This window comes from Tasmannia lanceolata, unplaced genomic scaffold, assembly GCF_043159265.1.
Source record: "Tasmannia lanceolata isolate RefF3 unplaced genomic scaffold, GAP_Taslan_0.1 ptg000025l, whole genome shotgun sequence".
NCBI classification, from domain to species: domain Eukaryota; kingdom Viridiplantae; phylum Streptophyta; class Magnoliopsida; order Canellales; family Winteraceae; genus Tasmannia; species Tasmannia lanceolata.
In genome coordinates this window covers 12,730,200-12,758,057 of record NW_027518702.1, presented here as the reverse complement: position 1 = coordinate 12,758,057, position 27,858 = coordinate 12,730,200, and the positions used below count along the sequence as shown (strand labels likewise).

At 37.2% G+C, this 27,858-nt stretch overlaps 1 protein-coding gene and 2 pseudogenes across 1 annotated transcript; all 3 read left to right on the top strand.

Moving 5' to 3' along the window:
* The first annotated feature begins 1,037 nt into the window (after nucleotides 1-1,037).
* Nucleotides 1,038-22,584, top strand: LOC143858002 (anaphase-promoting complex subunit 2-like). The gene is made up of 17 exons (XM_077368582.1): nucleotides 1,038-1,168; nucleotides 1,382-1,623; nucleotides 3,165-3,254; nucleotides 6,299-6,530; nucleotides 7,725-8,002; nucleotides 9,978-10,049; nucleotides 11,423-11,667; nucleotides 13,943-14,359; nucleotides 14,712-14,913; nucleotides 15,120-15,234; nucleotides 15,372-15,454; nucleotides 19,520-19,639; nucleotides 19,797-19,885; nucleotides 19,962-20,043; nucleotides 20,686-20,877; nucleotides 21,472-21,540; nucleotides 21,943-22,584. Exons 1-17 carry the CDS (start codon nucleotides 1,156-1,158, stop codon nucleotides 22,063-22,065), a joined length of 2,664 nt encoding a protein of 887 aa, XP_077224697.1. The 5' UTR covers nucleotides 1,038-1,155; the 3' UTR covers nucleotides 22,066-22,584.
* A 1,759-nt stretch (nucleotides 22,585-24,343) lies between these two features.
* Nucleotides 24,344-25,223, top strand: LOC143858133 (calmodulin-like protein 30 pseudogene; annotated as a pseudogene).
* Nucleotides 25,224-27,041: 1,818 nt separating this feature from the next.
* Nucleotides 27,042-27,587, top strand: LOC143857655 (calmodulin-like protein 30 pseudogene; annotated as a pseudogene).
* The last annotated feature ends 271 nt before the right edge of the window (nucleotides 27,588-27,858 follow it).

The following is a 27,858-nucleotide window of genomic DNA, read 5'->3' as shown; positions in this document are numbered from 1 at the left end:
ATATAGTCTCATCTTTAAATTTATACACATAATGACATAAATTTAGAGATTTTTTCACATGAAGATTTGTTTTTTTTTTCCTACGATCTTTCAAATTAGTCACTATCTTACGCTAAATAGTGAAAACCCGACCCGATCCAATAAACTATCTTGGGTAGGGTCGGGTTTATAATCTCAAGTTTCCCTGTAAAAAATTAGACCCAACCAGAGTTGCACCCCTACTTAGAATTACCTACCTCATAAAGTAGGGTTGTAAACGAATTGAGCTGGATCACGAACGTGTTTGAGACCGGCTCATTAAAAGCTTGGCTCACACTCGTTCATTTATTAAACGAGCCGAACTTGAGCTCAAAAATTAGGTTCGTCAAATAAACGAGTTGAACTCGAGCTTTGTATAGTTTGGCTTGAAAAGCTCGTGAACTTTTTAGGCTCGGTTCATAAACAAACCGAACTGAGCCGAGTTTTAAAGCTCGGATTATGTTTGTTATAATACAAATGTATGGAACTGAGAATCTCTTTTGATATCTCCCAGTTTCCAAAGCATACCTTACAAGCTTATAAGGCTGATAACAATAAATGCAAGGCATACCTACAATTATGATTCTTGGGTACAATCTACAAGGCTATAACATGTAAGGCTGTAACAATAAATGCAGGGGATGCTCTTTGAAGTTGTAGATTCCCGAGCCCGGACTCGATAGTGAGCTTAAACCTCGGTTCGTTCCATTTGATGAGCCGAGCCGAGCCATGCTCGAGCTTGGTTGAATATTTTGCGAGTCGAGATTGAGTCCTATAGCATTAAGCTTGTCATGAACCCGAGCTGAACTCGAGCCTTTGTTGAAACTAAGCGAACCGAGCCTGAACGCTTGGCTCGGCTTGCTTGCAGCCTCACAGATTGGGGTGACGAAGGGAAGAAAAGGGGGAAAATATATTATTTCCATTCCCTACATGCCACGCGGGTCCCATTATCTTGACCAATGAAAACGGCTGAGGGAGTCCCTATAAATAATACATGCTCCTAAATCTTAACGTGCGCCCGATGCGCAGAGATCAATTTTACATTCTACGCGGCAAATCGAAGGTTAGAGCCGTACGCCCCTACGTTCCCTCCTTCCCATCTCTACATTCATCACTAAAAAGCTCAAGAGAAAAAAAATGGCGCGAAAAGGTGGGCCCCCTTGAATTTCCACCCATTTCCCATGATTTCTTCTGCACATAAAATTTTCCCAAAGGTTCTCTAACACAAGCAATCGATTCTCCACCTGGAAATTTCCATGGAAATACTATTCCACATAAGTTCAGAACAAAGGCCTCTCTACAGCTAGGGTTTCTTTTTTTCCTTTTCCCGTTTTACTTACAATTCGAGAAAATTCCCTCTCAGAGAGCGAAGGAGAAGAAAGAGAGTCGATCTCAATGCAAAATCTAGGGATTTTGGATGCCCTAGGAGGCGATTCCGTGACTGAGATTTTGGAAAGCTGGAGTGGATTTTGCAACTGCACAGAAGTTCTTTTGAAAGGCGACGAAGATCTTTCGGTGGAATCAGAGTTCGTTTCCTTTGTACATATTCTCTGCAAACATGGTTTGGATTCTCTAATTCAGGATCACTTTCTGAATGCCCTTGAGGTATATTACTCTACACGTGATTACTGGTTTTAATCGTGTTTTTTTTTAAATGTATGTTATGTGCCTAGTGTTGAAGTATAAATGATTAAATAACACCATCTCTAACAGCTTAAGATTTTGGAGTAATTGGTTGTTTAACACCTATATGGGTCCCATTTGGGGTGAAATAAATTAGTTTAGATATTTTTAGTTTTTAGATTTTGTTCTGTAGTTGTTTGGTATAGGTAGGAGTGTTAGAGATAAAGGTTAAGGTGTTTAGATTGGCTTGGGTATTAGTTTTAGATGAAGTGGCCAAGTGGGTTTCCATTTGCTATAAATTAAATGTAAGTAGTATTCTTTCAAATTGTGTTTTTGCACACAAAGGAGGACTAATTCTTCCTCAAAGTGGTTCAAGACGCTGATCTTCCCTCTGAGAAGATCAATCACATTGCGAACTGATTGGGTTTGCAACAATGTAATGACCCATTTCAGTTCCATAGTTCTATATTTGTCATTTTACTTTAGAATTGATTGCTCCGTTTAAGAGTGAACGAGTGAGTTTCTGCTCCGCGTTAGAGAGCGGATAAAATAAAGAAATGTCAAAGAGTAGCTGGCTATTTACAATTCAACGATTCATTTAACAGCTTATAATTCTAAAATTAGATTTAAGGCAAAAGTGAAAAAGATTTAGAGGTTCATCATATAGATTTATAATTTGTCTATTTTAAATAAAATGCTTTCAAATTTTAATCCTAAAAGTATGGAAGGGAGTGCCAGCCCATAAATCATATTAGGGTCATACCAAGAAATCATAACTTTAATTGGATATTTGGGCCTTTTCGCTTGCAAGCTTAAGTGTGCAGGGCTTTCATAAATCATCATAGCACAATGATGTTGGGCTGTTGCTTCTACATAAAAGGGCTCTGGCCATGGATTATTACTGGGAAATATGCATGGCATTGCTATCCTTATTTGAAAACATCAATTCAACCACAAATGGCCTGATGAACCTAAACCTCTATATCTGTTTCACTTTCAATACACTCTTAAAATGTCTCTATAAAATGACTATATAACCCGGAGTTTAAAAAATCAAGTTGGCATAGCCTCCTCAATGTCCATATCATATATGAAATGATAAAGTAGCTGCATTGGAAATCTCATCATAATGTTGATCGTGAGGCACCAATAACAGAGCTGCTATACTCTTGTCCGATATATAAACTATGACGTGCATTTATATGTACGAGTATGCATTATTCTTTTACTCTTGATTGATATATTGTTATTATATGATACATAAGTCATGGTCTGATAACTTGGAGTTGACTGGGAATCACATGAGTTGAATAGGTTTGATGGCTAGCCTGTAAAAGACCTTGTATGAATCAGTTGAGGTTGGGCAGGCTTGGAGGCATGGGCCAGTCTTTAAAATTAACCGTGTTGTATCTTGATGACATGTTATATTTTGTAAGAGTATTTTGGTTAATTTGAAGAGATTAGTTCGATTGTGATGATTCATTGAAAAGACAAAAAGCTCATATATTTGGTTATTTTTGCAGGTGACATTCAAGAAAAAATGTGTTTACAAATTTTGGCAGAATCTTGATGCTTATCGTGATATTGCGGTGTTCGAAACAAATGAACCCTGTGTATGGAAACATGACCTTTTATCATTTTCTATTTTTCATGCTATGCATAGACACATTAATGGATGATTTTCCCCTAGTTCAAGAAATTTACGTTCAAGATATTTATTACATACCTTAAAGTGAAACTGTCGTGCTCCAATTTATTTTCCAAGGGATTTAACAAGTTCGTAGTTTAAATATATGAATGGTTTTCTTCATTGTTCGTTAATCGAGATTTTTCTTATCATTTATTTGCACTGCTTGTCTTAGTTACATTGGCGGTTATTACCTAATTTTTCTTCGTCAAAGTCATTCAATTTTGACCAACCTTGGCATACAGTATCTTCAAGATGTGACTTACACAATGAAGTGTCAAGTTACTATGGTCGTTTATGTCATCAAAATGATACTACATATGCAAACCAGACATAAGGTATGTGTGATGACCTAAACAATTATTTGGGGACAACTAAGCATAGATCTTATGATTTATCACATGATATTCGTAGTTCATAGTTCGCCACTTGAACTATATATTTACATTGCAATGAGCGATTCATGAGACCTGTGCTACACCTAGGGATTATTACCTATTGGTCAAGGATTAATACTGGAATTTACACCATTTTCCATGATTTTCCTTTCAATCGGTATCTGATTATGAGTAAGTGGCCATAATGTGTTCTTTTGTTACTTATTCATCTTGGCATAGGCAAGTTTTTGACTGGAAATTTTGTGAAGATTTTGTACAGTCTGTTTAGTTAGATATATTTTACATTGTGAAGTTGTTCACAATATTGATTTGACCTAGTTAATGGATAAGTAGCATGGGGTGACAGAAGTTTTTAGTTTTCAAATTATATGGGATTGGATTTTAGCTTAGGCGTATGTCGTGCAAGTTAAGGCAAGCTGGGCGAGATTGGATGTTCTTTGTAGATATGGAGACTTGTTGTGGTGTTTCTCTACAGGGAAGGTGTTTGGAGTTTGGACCCAGAGATTGCACACTTTGGTCTTATTTATTACGGGGGAGTGATTCAATTGTTGTGCAGGGAACTGAATGTTTATTAAGTCTTTACTCGGGTTGGCGGGAAGTTCAGAAGAAAAAATGGCCAAGACGTTCACTAAGAGCCCAGCATACCCCTTCAAAATTAGCTGATTATGTAATTCACAAGTGACGAGCATTTAGATCTCTTAGGCTTAGTGTTTTGACGCTCATATGTGCTAAGCCTTGGTTCTCCCTCTCTCACATGTTCAGAGTTAGGGATGGTTTTGTGCCTTTATTGTATCATCTTTCTCTTTATTAATAAACCGGTAGGGGTCCCGCCAAACCCCAGCTTACCCATAAAAAAAAGAAGTCTCTACTCGGGTTGAGCCCTTATCACAATTGAAAGGTGCTATATGCATCAACTTTTGAGGTCGTGGATTCAATCCCAGCTCATCTGTCGCAAGAAAAAAAGGTGAAGAATATTAAGGGGCCGTTTGGATACACGGATTTTAGAATCCAGGATTTCTTCAAAATTGTAGCCAATAGACAAGAGAAGGAGCGGACCAGCCGTCGTTTTGACCTTCTTTCCGTCAGCAAATGAGTAGCAGATCCTCCCATATTTCCAGGTTTTAGAAATCTCATGATGTAGGAGAGCTTTTTAAAACCTGAATTTCTTACTTAAAATCCAAGAAACGCTGTCAGGACAGCATACAGCAGCTTGATCATGAACCCTCTTTTACGCTGTTTTCAAACTAAAAACCTGGATTTTAAAATCCGCATATCCAAACGGCCCCTAAGTGTTCATTTGATGATGGAAATCTTGTAAATACTTGGAAGCCATTGGTAAGATTGACAAGATGTAAATCCTACATGAACTTTGAGGATTCTGAGAGAAATGTAAATTATACATGGTGAAGGAAAGAGAAACCGTAAGCACTCATCAACATTTTTATGATTCCCACACTTTGTATCACTTCCTTTCTTTTATTTTCTAAGATTTAGCTCACACTTCCTTTCTTATATTTTCTAAGATGTTTCTCCTTGTCTTTTTCACAGTCTTCTTAAAAATAAAATTTCCATGAACCGTGGTTCTGAATGTCTGATGGCTTTAGGTCTACAATCACTCTTGTTTTGCACATAAGGAACCCTCCAGGTAGAATTGTTCTGCTTCACATGTTTTAATGGTCTTCTTTGCCAGATGAATGGGAGTATGTATCTCAGTGCATGATCCCAAAGACAAAAAAATTGGCATGGACAGCATGTTTAAGCTTGATCTAACATGTGACTAAATTTTAGAAGCAACATGTTTGGATTGTTGTTTGTGTCAGGGGATTAAATCACTATCAAGGATCCTTTATAAGTGAATATTTCAAAAAATGATCAAGCAAGAAGTCCTGTTTATAAAGAAATCAAACTGTAAATTTGGGTTGCATAAAACATTTGGAGTGTCACTTTGCACAAAGTGATGCATATATAATTCTTGTATAGATTCCTTTAAGAAGCACTATATGGTAAACATTATAAGAAATGTTTATTTGCTAATAGTTGTTGAAACTTTTATGCAATTCATTGGCATCTCTATAAGTTCAGGGTTCCCAGACTTACTAACATCAAGGGGATATTTTATGCAAGTATATGGTTGCAGAACCTGAAATTCATGAGAAATCTTCTAAATAAGATTGTCTTCTTTGATGAACAAAATGATTAAGCACATGTTGAAACTTATTCTCGAAATGTATGTATGACCTTTTTTCCGGAGGGTGAACATCTACTTTTGGCTTAGGGATTGTTTTTGAAATTATATGTTTACTCTGCAATACTTATGGCCATTTATAGGGCTACTAAAGGGCACAAAAATACAATAATACTCTGCTGTTGAGGCACTATTTGGTAAGAATGCACTAAGTTAGAGCTATATTGCATGTTCGGCATGGGTTCACATAATCATTAGTTTCCTGAGTATCTGTTTGTTTCAAGTTCTCCCTATTATTTGGCAAATGACCATAATGCTGGTTATTTTGGAGAATCATTTACAGTCAATTACTTTTGGTGGAATCCTTATCTCCACAATGTTATACAGGTTCGGGAAGATTGGTCCGAGAAAGTATTTTGCAAATCATTGGAAGTGATATGCTTAGAGAAACAATATCAGGAAAAGTGCCTGTTAATGTTGGTTCATGCTCTACAGTCATACAAGGAAGCTGTTTCAAAGACCAGCCAGAATTCAGATGTGGAAAGAATCAACCTACTTTCTAGGTACCAATTGATGGTATCTTCAGTTCTTCTCACAACCCACCCTTGGCATTTTCCGGGTGCGTTAACTCTGGTGTGCTTATTTGTGCTTAAAATTTTGATAACTCTCTTGGCTAATTTTCTGATATTAATTTATGCAGATTTTTTTCTTTAATTTGTCAAAATTTCTTAATGCTGTATATTTCTATCACATCACAAGTCCTGTCACACCACCCAGTGGGTTGGTCAACAAGGTTGATTGCTGACCAAGTGGGACAAGCGGCTCATAAGCATTTTCCTTTCCTGTTCTGTTTTAGAAAGTTGTCACTGTGTTTTTTTTATATAAAAGACCAGTGTTTAAAAATTCGTATATGGTCAAGAACTAGCCTAAGGCAAAAGCAGGTGTATTTGGGCAAGTAAATGATTGACCTGAGCTATTTTTGATTGACTTGGTAGGGCCAGTACTCAGTTGACGTGTCTGAGTTAATGGCTGACTCGGATAGCTTTTAAACATTGCTGTAAACATCTATAAGCAAGACCTTGGAACTGTCTATCAACCAATCTGGTTATAGTGCCCGATGAGGAGTGAGTATTTCCGATCACTCATTTTGCTATTCTCAGTTGGCTTCAGCAATATGATTTTTCTTTTAATTATGTTTAAAATGCTTTTTAACATTTTTATCTCCTCCTTTGTTGTTTTTTCTAAACTTTTGAAGGGTCTTCTTTGGGCCTAATGTTTGGAAGTTGCTTTATTATTTGCCCCCCCCCCTCTCTCATTGATATATTTTTTATCCTATCGTCAAGATCCCTTTTATCACTTTACAGTACATTTCAACAGTGATGGCTCTTCCCATTTTTTCATTCATGAGGTTGCTACAGTGTTTTAGATTTATTCTCTAGGAAGGCAGCCTATGGAGTTCCTTTTCATCTGAGTTGATTTTCTCTCATAACATGTTAGAGTCAAGTTGGGCGATTATTTCCGTGTCATATGTTTAATTAATGTTGAATTCCGGAGCTGATCCTAAATTTGAATCTACACTTTATGAGAGAACTTGACCATTTGTAGTTTGTACTCAATATCTCTAGAAACTTGCTGCCTCCGCCTTGTTACTTGAAACATTAATTATATCTTGTAGAAGGAAAATATTGACGATATTTTTTGGTTAGATTATCTATATTGGTGGGTTTCTCTTGAAAGCATTTTGTTGCATGCAATCTTAGTATGCATACATAGAGTTTGATCATTACTTATGTCTTGCATTGCCTTCTTTTAGAGATACTCCGCTTTTATTTTAAGGAGAAGTTGGAAGATCTAAGTACAATGGTGGCTGGAGACTATGAGAGTGGCTATGAAAGTCAATTCAGGGGCAACATTGATTTAGACAAAAGAAGCAAGCCCTTCTCTGAAATTGCTGAATTGGAAATTGGTGAAAATTCAATGAACAAGAAATTGGTGAAAAACATCGGCAAGGTTGTTCGTGATCTTAGAAGTCTTGGATTTACGTCTATGACCGAAGATGCCTATGCTTCTGCCATATTTTTGTTTTCGAAGGTATGTGTCATTTATGTTTCAAAGTGTTCTTCTATCTGCTTTCACAATATGTTGGAACTGTCGGCCCTATTTTCATTGACCATTTGAAACAATTTTGATCATCGCCTAATTTCTAGCCATCAATTTCAAAACCTCCACAAATCATAACCCTAACCATAACCTATAATCCTAACCATAACCATAATCCTAACCATAACCTATAGAATGAATGGGTTGGATGAGTCAAACAACTATGGGAGATGGTGTATTTAGTGGGTTGCTCAAGGTGAACGATACCTCAGAAACCGTTTCCCCATATATATATATATATATATATATATATATATATATATATATGTATGGGATTTGCTAGCGTCCATCGCAAATGGCCTGTTGCATGTCAGATGAGCCACCTCATGAATGAAGACAAAAGCTGCTGTAAAGTGAGCCTGTGTGGCTGGTCTGACATGCAACAGACCATCTGCGATGGACGCTAGCAAATCCTTATATATATATATATATATATATATATATATATATATATATATATATATATATATATATATATATATATATCAGAAGAGAAAAGGAGAGAATTATTTGAATTTCTCCCAAAATTCTAGTAGAATTACACATCACTTTTTTTGACTTTTTTTAACAAAGGCACCCATTCAACCCACATATTTTCAATCCTACCCCCTCCTTTATGCTTTTTAACAAAGGCACCCATTAAAGCCACATAATTTCAATCCTACACCCTTCCTTTATGCTCATAATTTCAATTCTACGCCCCTCCTTTATGCTTTTTTAATAAAAAAAGTGGACAAAGTCGATAGTGACGTTTTTTCTTTGCAAAATTACGGATTTGATACATGTGTTACATATTACTACGGATTTTTGTGAACAAATTACATAATACTACGGATTCAGGACGCCTTTCAAAATATTGACGAACCCGATTATTTTTTCATACAGAACGTGTTCATTTAGTACATAATACTACGGATTTCGGCCACCTTTCAAAATATTCCGGGTCCCACTCGAATGCATGGGTTTGGCTATAGATGGTGCGTGAGACCCACCTTTCAAAGCATGAGTGTGAAATACTCCACCGCATCAAATGGGAAAGTGATTAACCATTTGTATTTTTCTCGCCCGGTGCATCGCACGGGTGTTTTTACTAGTATACTATATAGCAGAAGAGAAAATGAGAGAATTATTTGAATTTCTCCCAAAATTCTAATAGAATTACACGTCACTTTTTTTTTTTACTTTTTTTAACAAAGGCACCCATTCAACCCACATATTTTCAATCCTACCCCCCTCCTTTATGCTTTTTAACAAAGGCACCCATTAAAGCCACATAATTTCAATCCTAACCCCCTCCTTTATGCTTTTGTAATAAAAAAAAGTGGACAAAGTCAACATAGGGACGTTTTTTCTTTGCAAAATTACGGATTGGGTACACATGTTACATAATACTACGGATTTCTGTGAACATATTCCATAATACTGCGGATTCAGGACGCCTTTCAAAATATTGACGAATTCCGGGCACCTTAAGAGGCACAACATATTATGGAAACCTCTATAGATTCGAGGGGTAGGATCAGCCTATGGAAATGATTTTACGGGCACAACCCATTTCTGTTGTGTTTCATCTCTTGGGCGGTTTGGATCAACCTATGATGTGGTCCGTACAATTCCTTGTCGGCCCGTGCATCGCATATATATATATATATATATATATATATATATATATATATATATATATATATATATATATATATATATATATAAGGGCAGCGATTTCACAAAAGGCCATTTTGCGGCCCCTCTTTTGCAAGAGAGGAGCCACCTCGTAGCTGAATTTGTCTTATTCAATTAATTAATATGGGTTGGTATTTTCTTATTCATATTTCATTGATGTTCTTTTTGTTTTCTTTTTCCGTTTATTTTTTGTTTGAACTTATATTGTGTTCTTGTTGTCTATCAGGCCAAAGTTCAAAGTTTGGCTGGTGATGATTATAGGAGTCCTGTTTTGGAATCTATTAAAGAGTGGATTCAGGTGAGTGATAGGGTTTATTTTTAACAATATTAGTTTGTGTTTGTAGACGGATAAGATTGCTAATGAATTTATATCAGAATATTTTTGTCATTATAAATCTACTTATTTAGTACTGTACTCATGCTTGGCTCTCTAGAATAGATTAGGTCCATGAACTCAAATTTGGTGTTTTGACTGATAGTTCTTCTTTCCATGGCTCTTATATGATTTGATGATAACTCAGGTATTTCTTGGCAGGTGCATGACTAGACTGTTAATGACTTGATGGTTTACTTATTTAATGGTTTTTGAAGCATCTTGATTCATGCATTAAATCTTGTATATTGTCTTTAAAATGCGTCTATGCACTTCAAAATGTAAAGCCAGGGCTATGCCACAAACAGACAAACAATATGAGGCCTTTATGCAAGACATCAATTGCATATGCAGTGACCCTCTCCTAGCTGCGCTTTGCGTCTCACATAAAGTCTAAGCTAGCATGTAATTAGCATAAATTGCGTTCCAAAATAGTAAATAAATGATTGAATTGATTTTGAGATCCTTAGGAATATTTACATCATATATTTCTGCCTGCAAATATAAACACACAGTTCCCTCATGATTGCTGTGTGTGTTGGGGGTGGCGTGGGGCATAGATGTCTATGTGTGTCTTTGCAATATGAGGCTTTAATGCCTTTTGTTTTAGTCACCATGAAGTTACATTAATTATAGAAGAAAAGAGGATTAAGCAGCCAAATCCAATGTCTCATCTTCAATGTGCGCTGTTCTCCATGGCCCTATTCTCCCCTTCAAGGCTCAAGAAATTGCATTGTTTGATTCCTGAGGTTAACTCACCGAGCTGATCCTTCTGAAATATTTTATATTTACCTCCTCCACCTCTTCATTATTTGGGATTATGGTTGTGAAACTGGCATCTTTTTCTTTATTAAAGCTACCCTTCCATGAACTCCTTGAAGGCTTGGAAACATCCATTAGATTGTCTCTTTGCAATTCCCAGTTTTCTTGGTAGAATGCTAAAGAGAATTCATCCAGTCCCTGTGCTTATCTTTGCACATTCAAATAACACTTTCCTCTCCTCTTCCTCAAATTCTTTTTCAATCCAAGCCTTGGCATTGGTATGAAGTATGAACGACCCATTCTTCGTGTCCTTTGTCTTATTCGAAAGAAAAAGTATTGGTCTTGAAAAATCATTTTTTCAGCCATAAAGTGTAGACCAGCATGGATGGCTAATTTCAGGGTTCAAACATATGCATACTATATATAATGTGGGTTGCAGTTACTTTTATCCGTTCCTTAGTTTCTTTGTTGTAGATGTATGATTGTGCTTGTAGTGCCCAAGATTTTTCCTTATTTTTTGCTCTTCCCATTTTCAGGCTGTACCACTCCAGTTCTTATATGCTCTTCTTGCTTATTTGGGGGATCCAATTGGTAATGATAGTAAATGCTCTGCTGTTAAAACACCCTTGGCTTCATGTCCTTCATCATGTTACCCTGGGATTGACATTCCTTCTGAAGGGCTCATCAGATGGCAGTTGCGCCTTGAGTACTTTGCGTATGAAACTTTGCAAGATTTAAGAATAGGGAAGCTCTTTGAGATTATTGTGGATTATCCCGACAGGTAAATCTTTCACCGTGTTTTTTTAGCATAATTGTTGAATTATTTTTTTGTTATGTAAGTTCTTGATTATGGCTTAAGCTTGTGGTTTCTAATGTGCAGTTATAAGTCATATTGCAGATTATAGGAGGTATTCCTGTGCTTAATATATGTCCAGAGAAGTCATGTATAATGTAAATTTTGATAATTTTGGCACTTCTCAAATTAAGATCAATCATGCTTGTATTATTCAAGAATAACTGTGATGAAAAAAATTAAAATTAAAATTTTCATGTGCTTAACATACTAATCTTCTAGTCCTACTGTAATAAGTACATACTTATGTCTGCGATGTTTGATATATCAATCTTTGTTATGTATACCTCAATTCACGTATATTTTTCCCATTATTGGCATAATTGAGGAACCTCAAAGTCATACGCAAGCAAGCATTAGTTACTGAGGCCATTCTGAAGAACATAGGCTTAAGAATTTTCTAACCTCTGAAAAATACGGTAGAGTGGATATAAAAGTACATGAAATTGCTTGAGGCCTCGAATACCTCTTTGTTCTACCTACTCCCTGTAGTAACAATGAGCAAGCAATTAATACATAGAGGATCATATGCATCGAACTAATCCATGGCAGGGATGCTTTAAATATTATCTGTGGTCAAACTTATGACCTTCACAATCCAAACTTTATATATTTTAATCTGATAGATGGAAAGATCAGATTCATATGGATGTAATATTTTGCATAGTTACGTTTAAGGCTTTTATCCTATGATTTTATTCTCTTCAATTCATATTCTTGACATTTGCATTTCTTTTCCATCCGAAGATTAGTACAAGGATTCTCGCCTCTAATCTGTGAATGTATTTATGTTTTTGAGATAAAAATGAGGTTTCATTCTCTAGTTATATGCTCAGAGTGCTCGTACTATCTGTGTTTTCTCTAATCAATATCAATTAATAAAGAACCTGACAAAAAAATTCTGACATTTCATATTTCTTATATAAAGCAATCTAATGTATACATAGGTCTGAGTCTTGCAAGTATCTATCTGGGGTGCTCTCTCTGTGTTTCTGAATACTATCTTGTTTTCCTGTATATCTATGTGCACGCATCACTTGTCCCTAATCTGTTTATGCTGGCAGATAGATTTGTTGGCTTGTTAGTTTCCTCTCCTCATAAATGCACATGTCTGAGCGTTCATGCACCGATTTATTGGCATCGTGATGCTTTTGTGTTTAGGAATGGAGAATGATCACTCAGAAAGTAACTTTTACAGTCAATGGTTAAGGGAAATTTTTGGGTCCTGCAAGGGGGCATGTATGTGAAATAAATGTTTGTGTAGTATGCCCTCACACCATCATGGACTACTGTATTGAAACTTTTTGATTAACGAATTGTTCCACTGATACAAATCACATCTTCTCTCTACATGGGTATTTTTTTAGTGAGACATTCGATGTGTACTCTAGGGTTCCATGGGGAGCACAGTATGGATTCCATGCCAAACATTCAATGTAATCAGAGCCAAAAACAGTTGCAATGAAGATTTAGTAATCACTCGTCAACTGAGCCTTATGCAAAAAAGTGGCTATAGGATATTCCCAACAAACCATCTTAGGAGGCAGACTTTTGATTGAAGGCAACTCATGGATAAGAAGTGATGATGAAGGTCCATGGAGGCCAGGGCAGTTCATTAATGAGATAAAAGACAAAATAAGAGGTCTGGTAAAGGGATGGCTCCATATCCCAAGTGCTTATGGAATAGCCGATATATTAGCAAAGACAGGAGTAGGATGGGCAGAATTGTATGTTGGGCAGATTCTGCCCAATTATATAAATCTATAATTCTCTTGAGAAAAGTGTTCCTGCGCAGCTACGCAGGGAGCTCCCTGCACTTAAGTGGCTTAAAAAGCCTCCCATTGGTCACTTTTTTGTGGACCCGCATACGTGGACTCGCTATATGAACCAATGGGAGGCTTTTTAAGCCACTTAAGCGCAGGGAAGATCCCTACGCAGCTGCGCAGGAACACTTTCCTCAATTCTCTTACTTGTTTTTCCTAATAAATTTCTCTTTTCAAATAAGAAATATATGTAATTAATGTCTGCTTGCATGTTCATTCACCAATACATGTTGGTTTCTACTGTGTATGCATTGAAGCATCCATTTATGCCCATTCTTTTTCTGAAGATAATATTAGTTAACTTAAAAAATTGTGTCAAGGGGCTCTCTTGTTCATCTTTCCAAAATTTTGGCTCTCAATAGCTTGCTATGTGTTTGCAGCTCTCCTGCAATTGAAGACTTAAAGCAATGTCTCGAATATACCGGCCAACATTCAAAGCTTGTTGATTCATTTGTTTCCGCTCTGCGATATCGCTTGCTTACTGCTGGTGCTTCAACAAATGACATATTACACCAGTATGTATCCACTATCAAAGCACTCCGCACAATAGACCCAAGTGGTGTATTCCTTGAGGCAGTAGGAGAACCAATAAGGGAGTATCTAAGGGGGAGAAAGGATACTATAAAATGCATTGTGACCATGCTTACTGATGGGACTGGGGGAAATCCCAATGGGCCTGGTAATGCCGGGGACAGTCTCCTTGAAGAACTAAATAGAGATGCGGAAAATCAAGAGAATGGCGATTGTGATGATGATTTCAATTCTGATGACAAGCAAGCATGGATAAATGCTGAGCGGTATGTTTCCTTTGACATGGCCAAGGATTGAAATTTTGGTTTCGGCCTCGGCCGAAAACAAGATTTCGGTGGCAATTTTGGTTTCGGTGCAAATCTTATAATTTCGGCTGAAATTTTTAAATTTCGGTCCCGGACAAAATCTGAAATTTCGGTATTTTGGCCGAAATTTAAAACTATGGTCATGGCTATCAATGAATAAACGCCTCACTGCTACATAAGTTCTTAAGTTTGCTTTAATATCTCTTTTGTGATCTGATGATAAGTTCTCTTTATCTTTTATCCAATAAAATTTTCATTTATAAGAGAGTGACAGAGAGAGATTTCCTGTCACTGGTTTTGTGCTTTATTTCAGCTGGGAACCCGATCCAGTAGAGGCAGATCCATTGAAAGGCAGTAGGAACAGAAGAAAGATTGATATACTTGGAATGATGGTTAGCATAATTGGTTCAAAGGACCAGCTAGTTAATGAATATCGTGTTATGCTAGCAGAGAAGCTTTTGAACAAATCCGATTATGATATTGACTCAGAGATACGCACTTTGGAACTCCTTAAGGTAGGCTCTTTTGTCTCTTATGTTGGGACATCATTGGTTTTATTGGGCTTATTGGTTGCAATTGATTATTTGGATTAATTTGGACTCTTTCTATTATGTCTATAAAGTTCTCTTACCTTAGTATTTGGTTGAATTTGGGTCGTCCTGGGTTGTCCTGGTGTCATTTTAGAAGTTTAGTTATGCCCTTCTCCTGGTATCATTTTCAGATACACTTTGGAGAGAGCAGCATGCAAAGGTGCGAGATCATGCTAAATGATCTAATTGATTCCAAGAGGACAAACACCAATGTTAAGGCAAGCATAAAACAGCCACCGCAGAGAGGTACCTTTTGAAACTTAGTGTCTCAGCCAACTATGAAGCATGTGGAACTTATTCATGAAATTTCCTTATAGTAAATCTTATTCACCATTTGTTTGGACGTTTGGTGTGTAAAGTTGTATCATTTTCTGCATGTTAAGGTGGCGTACAAGGAGAGAATGAGGTGTCACTGGATCTTCTTGATGCTACAATAATATCTTCAAACTTTTGGCCATCAATCCAGGTACTTGGATCAATATTAGGCTTCATAGCATCAACTAGATATCAATCATGGATTGTAAAATACACATGGGTAGAGAAATTTGAAGCATATCGAACTAGTATGCCTTTTCTTTATTAGATGTATATATGCTAAGGTCACATTGTGTACTTTCTATGCATCAATAAAAACACATTATTTCTAGGGATTTTTTGGAACAAGCTTATGTCAGATAGCATTTACTAATATTTTATAGGTGCATTCAAGTTGGTGGACTTGGCCCGTGGAATCGTCATATCTGCGCCAGTTGACATTTATGTGGGTCTTCCATTCTCCTAGCATGATGCCCGTTAATCACAGCTTTGTGTTCTTTATTCTTTAGTTGGAGCCGCTGCTCTTTTCTCTAAAGAATGTTTGTTGTTTTCAAACTTTTTGTAATAGAGCAGTTAATTATATCATAGAGTAAGCATTTTAAGTCTTTGAATCTAGGTGTACCTTCACCATTCTCAAGTATAATTGTGAGATGTGGAGCTGATCATAATTGAAGAATGTGTTGTCTCACAGTTACGATTTTTGTGTAAGTCAAGTGGTGAGAATGATCATTGTTAGGGTGAAACATGGAACCTAAAGGTTAGATCAAGACTTATACTCATGGTTGTTCTCCTGTTCTACCTATGCTTGCAATAACTTGCAACATACCACTGTATATTTTTCATGGTACTATGTTGCTTTAGAAGACAGCTATGAGGCCAGCCATGCTGTACGGCTCAGAATGTTGGGCCACCAAGAAGCAGCATGTGCATAAGATGAGTGTAGGAAAGATGCGAATGCTTAGATGGATGTGCGGCCACACAAGGTTAGATAGAATTAAAAAAATGAAGACATTCGTAAAAAAAAGGTGGGGGTGGCACCAACTGAGGAGAAGATGAGAGAGCACTACTTAAGATGATTTGGACATATCCAACGTAGGCCTTTGGATGCTCCAGTGAGAAGAGGCGACTCGTGCCAAATTGATTGAGTTAAAAGAGGTAGGGGTAGGCCGAACACAACTTGGGTAGAAACAGTGAGGAAAGACTTGATAGCTAGGAACATAACAGAGAACATGACCTTGGATAGGATAGAATGGAAGAAAATGATCCACGTAGAAGAACCCAACTAGAGCCAGGATTAGAGCCGGGTAGATTCCTTCACCTTCTTCATGAAATTTTTCTAAAGGATTCATTTAGCCGACCCCAACTAGTTTGGGACAAAGGCTTTGTGGAGTTGAGTTGAGGTACTATGTTGCTTTAGGCATAAGCTGAAGGACGCTGGAAGTTCTTAGTTTCTAATCTGTTCCTAAAACTAAAGTGGTAGCTTTAGTCCTCAATATTAAGTCTTGCTCCTCGGGGGCTTAGGTTCTTCCTTCCCTAGTGAACTAGGCTTTTCCTAGCAGTTTCTGCATAATTAGCACCTGTTGTTTGCCTTTTTTCGCAGAAGGCCATCTCTATTATCGGTTTTTGCAGAGACTATAGAGGCACCTATCGTTTATGAGTATTTTGCAAACAGCTACCTTGTTAGAAAGATTTTGAATTTCTAACAGACCAAAGCCTGTAAGAGGGTGGCACATCCCCAAATAATCTGTTAGAAATTCCACATCACAAGGTAGAAATTGGCACATCCCCAACAGATGCATCATCTGCTACTCATAGGAGGAATTAGTAGACCATCTTATAATCCATTGTTTGATTGCAACTGGGTTATAGTGTTTTTATCTTCCCCTTTTTAGCATATAGTGGGGTTCTATCTCTCTTCTGTGTGAGGCGTGGGCTGCTGGTTGTTTTACTCCAAGGGTACAATCCTTTGGGCGAGGTAGCTAACTTTATGGACAATTTGGGAGCACCACACTATCTGTTTCTTTAAGGAACAAAAGATTAAAGGATGCCAAGGAAAAAGATTATAGGACACATCATTTATTGGGCTAGCATTCAAAAGTATTTTTGAGGGTTTACAAATCAAGAGTGTTGGAGATATTGGGAGGGGATGTTAACGAGTCGTATGGCTGCAAAGAAGCGGTAGGGTGATGGAGGCCTTGTCAAAATCAGTCCGTTCTAAAGTTCAATGGTTTATCTTTGAGCAGGGGTTCTTGACATTATTAAAGACCATTTTGGGGTGGTAACGTTATCTTGTTTGGGCCCTTTGAGATCTAAGGACTTTTTGGAGGTGGGATTGTTGGTTCTGACTCTGAGGCAAGGTTTGATGCTACTATCAGCCAACTTCGAAGGCCCATTCATAATCAAGTGAGATTCTATGAATGTTATTAGGTGGTCCAGAAGAAAAGGCATTTTTTCCTTGGTGATTGCTGGACCCAGTTGGGGAAACTCTGGATATATGTGATTCACCATAGTTTTTTGCTCCATCATGTCTGTAGAGAAGTGAATGGTTAGCCAGACTAGTTGGCGGAGGCAGGGGGGACGAGGCTTGGTGATGTGTCATACTCTTTCATTGTAGCGTGTCTTATTTGGACATCTAGTGTTTTCTATACGTTTTGATGTTTGCTAGAGACCATCTTGGTCATCCTCTGAGTGTAGTTTTCAAAAAATAGAATTATCTTTCAAAAAAACATATATATTCTTAGCATGGCATGGCTGATGGCAATGACAGTCATAGAGTTGCTCGAAGTGTTTTTTCTTTTCAATTCAAGAGGTTGTATTTTTTGGAGGTTATGTTTGGTGGTGATGTTATAGTTAATACCAAAGGAGTGTAAGAATAGAATGTTTAGAGGCAATGTGAAGTTGGTAGATGGGTGAGAAAAATATTAAATATTTCATTCATGGAGGTAGTATGCAATGGGTTTTATGGCATTAGAGGTGAGAACAGTTGATGTTGGAAGGAGATAGTCTATGGTAGAGGTAACATGATGCTCTATGGTAGAGGTAACATAATGCAATCCTATGGGTATGGAATATTTCGAAAGAGCAGAATGTTTGGGTCATTTCTAGCACAAACTATGGTGGAAGTTTTCAGTGTTCTTCTACTGGATTTAAATTTTGTGTTGGTTTTTTTTCCTTATTTTTGTGGATGAATTGTGATTGTAGTATTGGTAAAAAAAATGACAAGGATAGTGTGGGTAAATTTGATTATAGGTGTCTGAGAAATTTTTTCTCCCTTTTAACTTCATAGCTGGTGATATACAGACTATGCGAACATGAAGACTGAAATGCCACAGAAAAATCCTTACAAACTAATTTGTTTTCATTACTATAAAATTTCCCCACTCTTCTAACTAACATAAAGTTGTGATTCCTAGTAGATTCTGTAGGAATTTTCTATCCCTCCAAAATTTATCCCTTTTGAATCGCAGATATGTCAATAATACCAACCATATGAACTTCAAGACTGGCAGACCAACAGAATAATCATTGCAAACTAGTTTGCTTGTTATTTATTTATTATTTTATTTTATTTTCTATGTTGTTTTGAAAGATGGATCAAACTTTATTTTATTTTGTATATGAACTCTGCGAGCATAAAGGTGCCGTAATTGGTCTTTCATGCGACCCTATAACAGCTTATACTATTTTCTTATAAGTAGGTTATGGATAAAGCTTTATTTTATTTTCTATATGTAACCTGCAAGCATAAAGTTGGGGTAATTGGTCTGGTATAACAACTTATAATATTCTGCACAGCGAATTTATCTTTTCACTTTGCAATGCTTCTACTATTGCTACCACATGTCTCATTTCTGCTTAGATAATATGTAGATATTGATACTAAGTATTTGGCCTCAGGAGTATAATTGCAAGGTGACTATTTACTGCACATTAAAATATTTCAGTGTGCACGGCAAAGCTTCAAGCAGTTTAAAGTATTTCAATTTTGAACCATGGCATTTGATTGATGATACCTTCAGTGTGATAAATGTGCTTGCTTCTGGATATGTAGTTAAATACTTTCAGCAGAAATATCAGTTTTGATATTTTTTAAATTATTATAGGCACCATATAGTTCAGTTTAACTAGGGAATTGCTTAGTTACCATGTGTTTATAAGTCATTGCTTAATCAACAAGTTTTTTTGCATTCTCGTTGACCTCGAAGAGAAATTGCAGGCTGAATCGCTTGACATACCTAGAGCCGTGGATCAACTTCTTTCTGATTACGCAAACAGGTTTCATGAAATTAAAACCCCTCGTAAGCTATTGTGGATGAAGAATCTTGGAACTGTTAAGGTTAGAAACTTGCAAAGCTTGAGCATTCAAAATTTAATAATCGGCAATAGGTTGCTGCTCAAATCATGGCTGTATAGTTTTGATGGAAAGTTTATTTCCTTATGAAAGGGCATCTTTGATCTCGTTGATGACTTTTACTTTGATTCCGTTGTCTCAGTTAGAGTTGCAATTTGAAGATCGGAATGTGCAGTTTACAGTGGCTCCAGTACATGCAGCAATCATCATGCAATTTCAAGAGAAAACAAGGTAAAGCATACAAGTTATGTCAGTTTTTTTTCTCGTTCCCTTGTTTTCTAATCATATTTATTTTCTCTAATTCCAGTTGGACTTCTAAGAACCTTGCAGCTGCGATTGGGGTGCCTGTGGATACACTTAATCGAAGGATAAGTTTTTGGATAAGCAAAGTATGATAGATAAGTTCTTTTATCAAGAAATTATTCATTCCGTTCATTATAACTGCTTTTGGACTTTATGATTTATAGTTTTTTGCTTTACTTGCATGTAGACACTTAGGGATCATTAGTGAAAATAGCGACCTCTTTGGAAGTGTTGCACTTAATTCTAAGCATTGTTCACTTTCATTGGCGTGATGCTAATGCTATGGACTTGTTAGTGTGATGTTAACATATCTCTTATTGTTATTCTATAGTAGTTTGTTTATCTTTGTGATCTTCTAGTTCTTCTCTTTCATATAGTTATATCATTACTAGTTTTAGTGTTTTTTCCCTTTTTTTACACTATCTAAGACTGCTTAAAACCCATTCCAATTCCATGATCAGATTTTGAAGCCTGTGTTACTTCAACCCCGACATTTTTCATTCATGCTGTTTGAAACTCTAGAATCCTTAATTTTACAACTGAACTGTTCATCCATTCTTGGGTATGTCGAAATCCTATAGGCGATTGAGTTAATACCATTTAGACCCTTTTGTGCTTCCTTCCCATTTATTGAAATCTTAGGATATTTTTTTTCCAGATGTTGAAAATATTAGAGATATTTTTTATGCTTTACTTATTGTTGCTCTCCTATTAATTGTTTTGCCTAGGGAATCCTCACAGAATCACTAGGGTTGGAGTCTGATGACCATGTCTTCACCATTGTGGATGACATGGCTGACGCAAACAGGAATGGTGTTAACAGTGGGAGCTGTGAGGAACTTTTAGCAGCTGATGAGGAGGGCGAGGGATGCTTTACCTCTGTTGAGGAACAACTTCTGAAAGAAATGTCTGTCTATGAGGTTTGTGCTTTCTGGGAACACAATTTTTATCTATAGCTTAAAATTGCATGGGCATGGAAAAGCTCATTTACTCTCAGTTGAAATGTCTTTTTTGTCCTTGGTCATCGCATCTAATCCCATGTCATACTCATATCCAAATCCATTTTAGGAGGTATGCTAAACTCAAGGGCGCCCTTGCAAAAATGGGCTGAAGGTGTGCCCCCATTGGCTGCACGTCACCATTGTGCATTTATAATGGCTTCAAGTCAAAGAATATTAAATGCACTTTGGTGACATGCAGCTAATGGGGTAACCTTTCATCCATTTTTGCAAGGGCGCTCCTGAGTTTAGCATTCCTCCCATTTATGTATCTTAGTAATATTTTCACAACCACCATAATTGGAAAAATTAAGTCTAGAATCTCCAGGTAGGAATCCTAAAAGAAAATGAGAAAACCTTAAAACGTTAATAATGCATGAGAGACAACCATTCTTCCCGGGTAACAATAAGTGGCCTATGCTTTCAGTTGGGAACTGTAGTATTCTATGGTAAGCTGGGAAGTTTCAATAATGTAAATGTTCATGAGCTAGCCTCACTAAAATTTTTTGGTTGCAGAAATATATTTTGGGGATGCTTACTAATGTTGGCAGCATGGCACTGGACCGGATCCACAATACTCTGAAGGTAACAGGATCAATAGAGTTTAGAGTATAAAAGATTAAATAAAGCCATCTCCAATGGGTTAAGCTTTTGGAGAAATTGATTGTTTCACATGGTATTAGAGCAAAGGTCCTGGGTTCAAAACTCCTTGATATTAAAAATCCACATGTAATGGCCAAGCCAAAAAGAGGGCCATATGTGCCACGTGTAGGCCAACCCTAAAAAGAGGGGCCACACGTCAGGGGGAGTGTTAAACTATAAAAGATTAAATAATGCCATCTCCAACGGCTTAAGCTTTTGGAGTAATTGGTTGTTTCACAATAGAGCCATGCAATCATGATTTCGTATACTTTCAACGAAAACCATCTATCCCGATTAGTCATTTTGTAACTGAGTACTCTTACAATTTTCAAATTCATGTTGCAGATGTTTTGTGTAGCTGATCCTCCTTATGAGAAGTCACTCCAACAGTTACAAAGCTTCTTGTCTGGTCTTATATCGGAAGAAAAGTTAGAATTGAGAGATGGGATGTACTTTCTGAAGAAGTAGTAAAAGCTAAGCAAATGACCCAGGTCATTTTTGCTTGTTATCTGAGTGATGATTTGGGTATCAGTCTAAGAGTAGGCGATGGGGTTAGTTTACCACTTTGCATTATTTTCACCGGATACTCATCTTTTTCCCTTTAAATATCACTGTTTCCAAAGTTTACTGAAAGAGTTGTTTTCAAAATTTACTTCCAAGTGCGAACCTAAGAAATGTGAATATTTGGCCATCAAATCTCTGTTGCCTCTTCTAGAAATCTGTCCTTTTCTACTCATTTCCATATTGGTGTGAAACTTAACAAGTTTAGAAATTCATGGCGCAATTCGATTCAGCAATGTACTGAGTTGTCTAATGGTCGCCCTCAACCTATTCTGAGCACTTGGATATATTTTGTAGATATTGGGGATCTTTTTTTGATCCCATGAGTAAGCTTCCTGTATATTTTATAGAATCAATGGAATATTTTATATTTAGATGGATACATTATCTGCATATGAATATGATAGAGTGCTATACTTGTTGGTCTTTGCTGTTATTACATGATGTGGATCAAAATAATTAATTAGTAAACAAAATATAAAATAAAATAAATAATAAATAAAGGGGACTGATATCTGCACTACGATAGTCTGATAGCGCCAATACTCACTTTGTTTTACACATCTCTGTTTGTATGGTGATAGCATCTTGAATATTGTAACAGACTTGAAAAGCTAATTATTATGGGTTTGTCCCCTTTAACGAAACTTTAATGTTTTGCGTTAAAGTATCTCTGTTATCTACTTTTTATTACGGGCTGAGTAAGCAGTTCTCCTATGTAGCTGGTTATCTACCCTTTTTTTTATTGGCTGCTTAAGCAGTTCTACCTGTGCTATGGACTGATATCTGCACTACCATAGTCTGATAGCATCAATACTCAGTTTGTTTTACACATCTCTGTTTGTATGGGGATAGCATATTGAATATTCTAAGAGACTTGAAAAGCTAATTATTAAGGGTTCGTCCCCTTTATCGTTTTGCCTTAAAAGTATCCCAGTTATCTACTTTTTATTACGGGCTGAGTAAGCAGTTCTCCTATGTAGCTGGTTATCTACCTTTTTTCCTTCTTCTAGCTGTGCTAGTTTCTTGATTCATTTCGTATTAGTGGAGGGGAAATGATATCAGTACAACCATGTTTTAATTATTGCACAAACCACCTTGTCTTTTCTTTTCTTTTTTTTAATTGGTGTGTGAGAGCTTTTTGCGAACTGTAATAAACTTTGACAGCTCTTTAAACACTAAAAGACGAGATGTGTTAGTGGAAATATTAAAACATGGTTGTGATGATATCATTTCCCTTAGTGGAGCCTTTGTTTGAGAAGCCCATCCAGGTGTTCCTGGATGAAGGATTCGGATCATTCTGAAATGGGGTGAGTGGGCCTTGATCAAGATTCTCCTGAGCTTCTCTCCCTGTTATGTTCTCATCATATAATTTCCCTTAGTTTTGTGCTTTGGGCATCTCTGTTTTGCTCGAAATAGAAAATAGAGAAGAAGATGATAGAGAAAAATGAAAACAATGAGTGATTTCGAGGAAACTCAAGCCTCCAATGTGTTGAAGCACTCTATGTGATTATTTCCTTGTTGAATAGCCATATTGCATAGAAATTAGGGAGAGCAAAATAGAAACCTACTGCAATATGGTCTAAACTCTAAATAAGGACCATTGATTCTAACATCCCCCCGCCCTTAGAATCAACCTTGTCCTCAAGGTTGATTAGTGATAAACTCTGAATTTTTTGCTGGGAAGACATCATGCTCCTTTTGCACTAGATTTTCCAAACGACGTATAATTTCCCTTGGTTTCTGATACCTCAAGATGTGATGGAGGATCTTGACCATGAAAAACAACTTTGACCCATTATGTTAGCATATGAGCAAATGATTTTTTTTTTATAAGTTCTATATGACTTTTAAAATTAGTTTTTGTAATGAATTTTTTAAAGTTCTATAGGACATTTCAAATTATTTTTTAACATTTTTTCGATTTTGCATGAGGCATGATGTTGAGAGATGTTTTTATTCCAGACTATGGAAGTGATGATAAATTTGAAATGCAATCATTTCTGTAATTTTTTCTCCTTTTTCTTGTGAATAGAAAGATGTCCCATAAAAAATAGAACCAAGAGTGAGAATAAGGGAAAGCAACTTGTTGCACTCAGAATAAATTCTTCAGGTCCTCTCCAACCTTTGCTCTCCTTTTATTTCTTTGGGCTTTGATAAGGACTTGACGACATTTAATTGATTCATGGATTGGAAGGAACTTCATTCCTAGTTTGTTAAATATAGTGGAGGAACAAACGTACCAACCCACAGCTAAATGCGGGTGGTAACCGGTGGTGGAATGGATATGTAGCCCTACACTCATCCTATTCAGGAATAAAGTGGGGAGAGATCTGATGCATATATTTATGGCTATAGAATTGGAGTTTCTCTGATCATCATCAACGCCATCACAGGATGGCAAATCCAAGTTTTCTTGATTTCCAGTTTAAGATTATGAAGCGGCTCCCTTCGAAACCTAAAATGTTCAGGTGGGTGTCAGCCAAAGACAGATTAGATTCGAGCTTATCAAGGATTTTCGAGCCAAACATTAAGGAGATGCAATGGGTTTTTAGCAAAATGGACGCTGACAAGGATGGTAAAGTCTCTAAGGCTGACTTGAAGAGTGTGTTGAATGTGTTGGATAAAAATATGGCGAGCGAGTGTGAGGTTGTGATGATGATGAAAGCTTTTGATGTGGATGGAGATTCTTTCATTGATTTTAAGGAGTTCATGGGTGTTCATAAAGGAGTGGGGATAAAGGCCACTGACATACAGCGTGCCTTTTTCAAGTATGATTTGGATGGGGATGGGAAGATCAGTGCTAAAGATCTGTTTGGAGTGTTGAGCAAATTGGGGGAAGGTTGCTGCATGGAAGCATGCGAAAAGATGGTGAAGGCAGTGGACTCAGATGGGGATGGATTGGTTGACATGGATGATTTCGTCGCCATGATGACAAGAACCATGAAGCTGATTAAATGAGTTTTATTCATATATATACTTAGTGTCTTTATCCCTAACCTTTAATCTGATTTGCTCTTGGGCAATAAATAAAAGGTTACAGTCTCATCGTACTTATTTATTTCCCTTTGATTGTACTCTTATTTTTTTGTACAAGAAAACTAGCTACTACTTGTAGAGAAATTATATGATGCCCGACCGTCAAAATGTAAGGGGTGGAAGGAGACAAAACCTGCTCCCTTGGTTAAAAAACCAAGGAAAAGTAAAAAATGGTGCTTTCCCCTGATTAAAAATCAAGGGAGAGACAGTTTGTCTCTCTCTGCCCTTTACTTTGACGGTCGGTCATCATATAATTTCTCGAATTTGTAAGGTGGTAAGTCTTATGTACATATGATGCGACTATTCATACAATAACAAGGGAACGATTTCATGAGGTGGAGTCTCCGTCCATCTCATGGGTGGACGGGTAGTATGTGCTCCTAGTGTTTCAAAAAAGAAAGATGCTGGTTAAAACGTGGTCGAAGAAACTCCTAGTCGACTTGGCATAATACCATCGAATACTCGGTTAATGCAGTCATTATTTGAGAGAGTCAAAGGAGTTTTTATTGACTCTGTAGGAAAAAATGATGAACGCAGGACCATCATTGCTCCTCATTTTCCAAGACAGAACCATATACAGAAGGCATCAAGGCAATGGAGTCTCCTAAAATGGTGAGATCAAAAGTCATAATTACATGTGACAAAAAAAGGCAGAACATTTAATAGAGGCGGAGGGAAAAGACTACACTTGTTGCAGCTTACGAGAAGAAAACAGCAAAACAATAAATATATTCTGACGTTTTTTTTTATACTTAGAACAGCCCCTGCTATAAAAAAAATAGTGTCACTCATAAATACACCAGAAGGGCTGCCCAAGTAAAATAGGGGGTGACTATGTCACTTCGCAAGAGAAGTTAATGCAAGAGCAGGGGAATAAAATAATAGGTGCTAACTTAAGGTACGTCTGGTTGAACACGACGGGTTCGGGTGGGGTGACTATGTCACTTCCACCCGACCCGAGTGGAAGCCAACACAACCCGGCATTTTCCCCTGGTTGAACCCGACAGGTTCGGGTTGGGCCCGCCCGAATGATTAATAGGTTTTCGAATATAAATGTTCTAAACTGCCACAAACAACCTCATGATTTTGGAATATTCCCCCACCTCCGTTGGATTGGGGTTCCCTAAGAAGGGTCCGTCAAGGAGTGGCCTGTCCTATATTTGGTCTATTAATTGATGTTTGATCCCATTTTGGAGAATAGATGAGGGAGAGATTGAAGAATTGGAAGCATGTGAGAGTAAATCACAACTCCACTCCTTACAAACAGGGGTACAAGAGAGGAATAAGTGTGTTATAGTTTCTTATTGTCCCTTGTACATAGGACTGATAGTGTCAATTCTCTAACACTCCTAGTAGCAATGGGGTTCTTGACTAGCTTCCCCATAAAGCATTTGATCTTAACTTTGCACACAGCCTTCCATATGACCTGATCATGTTTTGAATTGAAGGACTTTGATATTCTCTTCCTTTTTCTACTTAGGGATGACAAGTAATTTCTTCAAAAAAGAGAGAAGAAAGAGTGAGAATAAAAAGTGTGCAATGCACATTTAGAATAAATTCTTCTTTTCACCTTTGCCCCATCTCCATTTCTCTTCTTTTGGCTTTGCTATCATCAAGTTTAGGATATTTGATTCTTTGGCTGAAGGGAACATGTTGTTTCTACTTCCAGGGAAGTGTGGTTGAGGAGCAAAGATACCAAACTTCATCTAAATCTGGTGGGGGGGTTGGAATGTGATGTGGGCTATTCTTATCATCCACCTTTGGATGAGAATCTCTATCCTTCCCTTCATCTGATATACATTTTTACTTGTTATTCCTCACATCATCATCAACATCACCACAGAATGGCGAAACTGAAATCTTGGCACCATGGCAGAGTGGGAAAACTGAACTTTCTAATTTTCCAGCTAAACGTGATGAGGCGTCGCTCGTTGAAAAGGACTTTCCTGCCCAATACAGAGGAGATGAAATGGGTTTTCGACAAATTAGACGTGGACAAAGATGGGAAGATCTCTTGGGGAGAATTGCGCGAAGTTTTGGAAAAAATGAGGCAGGAGAAAATGGGGGGTGAAGTGGCGAGAATGATGGAAGTTGCAGACTTGGATAATGATGGGTGTATCAATTTCAAAGAGTTTATGGATGTGCAAAAGAAGGGAGATGGGGTGAAGGCCACTGACATAAGACAAGCCTTTTGGATATGTGATTTGGATAAGGATGGGAGGATTGGTCCAAAGGACTTGCAGGAAGTTCTGAGGAGACTTGGGGAGGATTTCAGCTTGGCAGAATGCCAAAAAATGGTGAAAAGAGTTGGCACAGATAAGGATGGATTAGTTGATATGGAAGATTTCATGGTGATGATGACCAGAACCATGGAACCGTTGAGAGCTTAGTTTGCTTTTGAAAAGTATGTATGTACATGTTGGCCCTCTTCTTCATGTGATTTGTGTACAATCATTTATTAATGACATAGGCAAAATACATCATACTGCAAGACAGTAATGTTTTGGTTCTTGGTGTTGCCACTCTATATATAGATTTAGGCATTTGTGAGTTTGCCTTATTTGATTTAGTTTCACTCCCTACATATAAGAAAACTAACATGGGTGGCAATGCCTAATTTTAAGGCCTGTTTACATAGGAAAACCTACATGGGTACCCTTA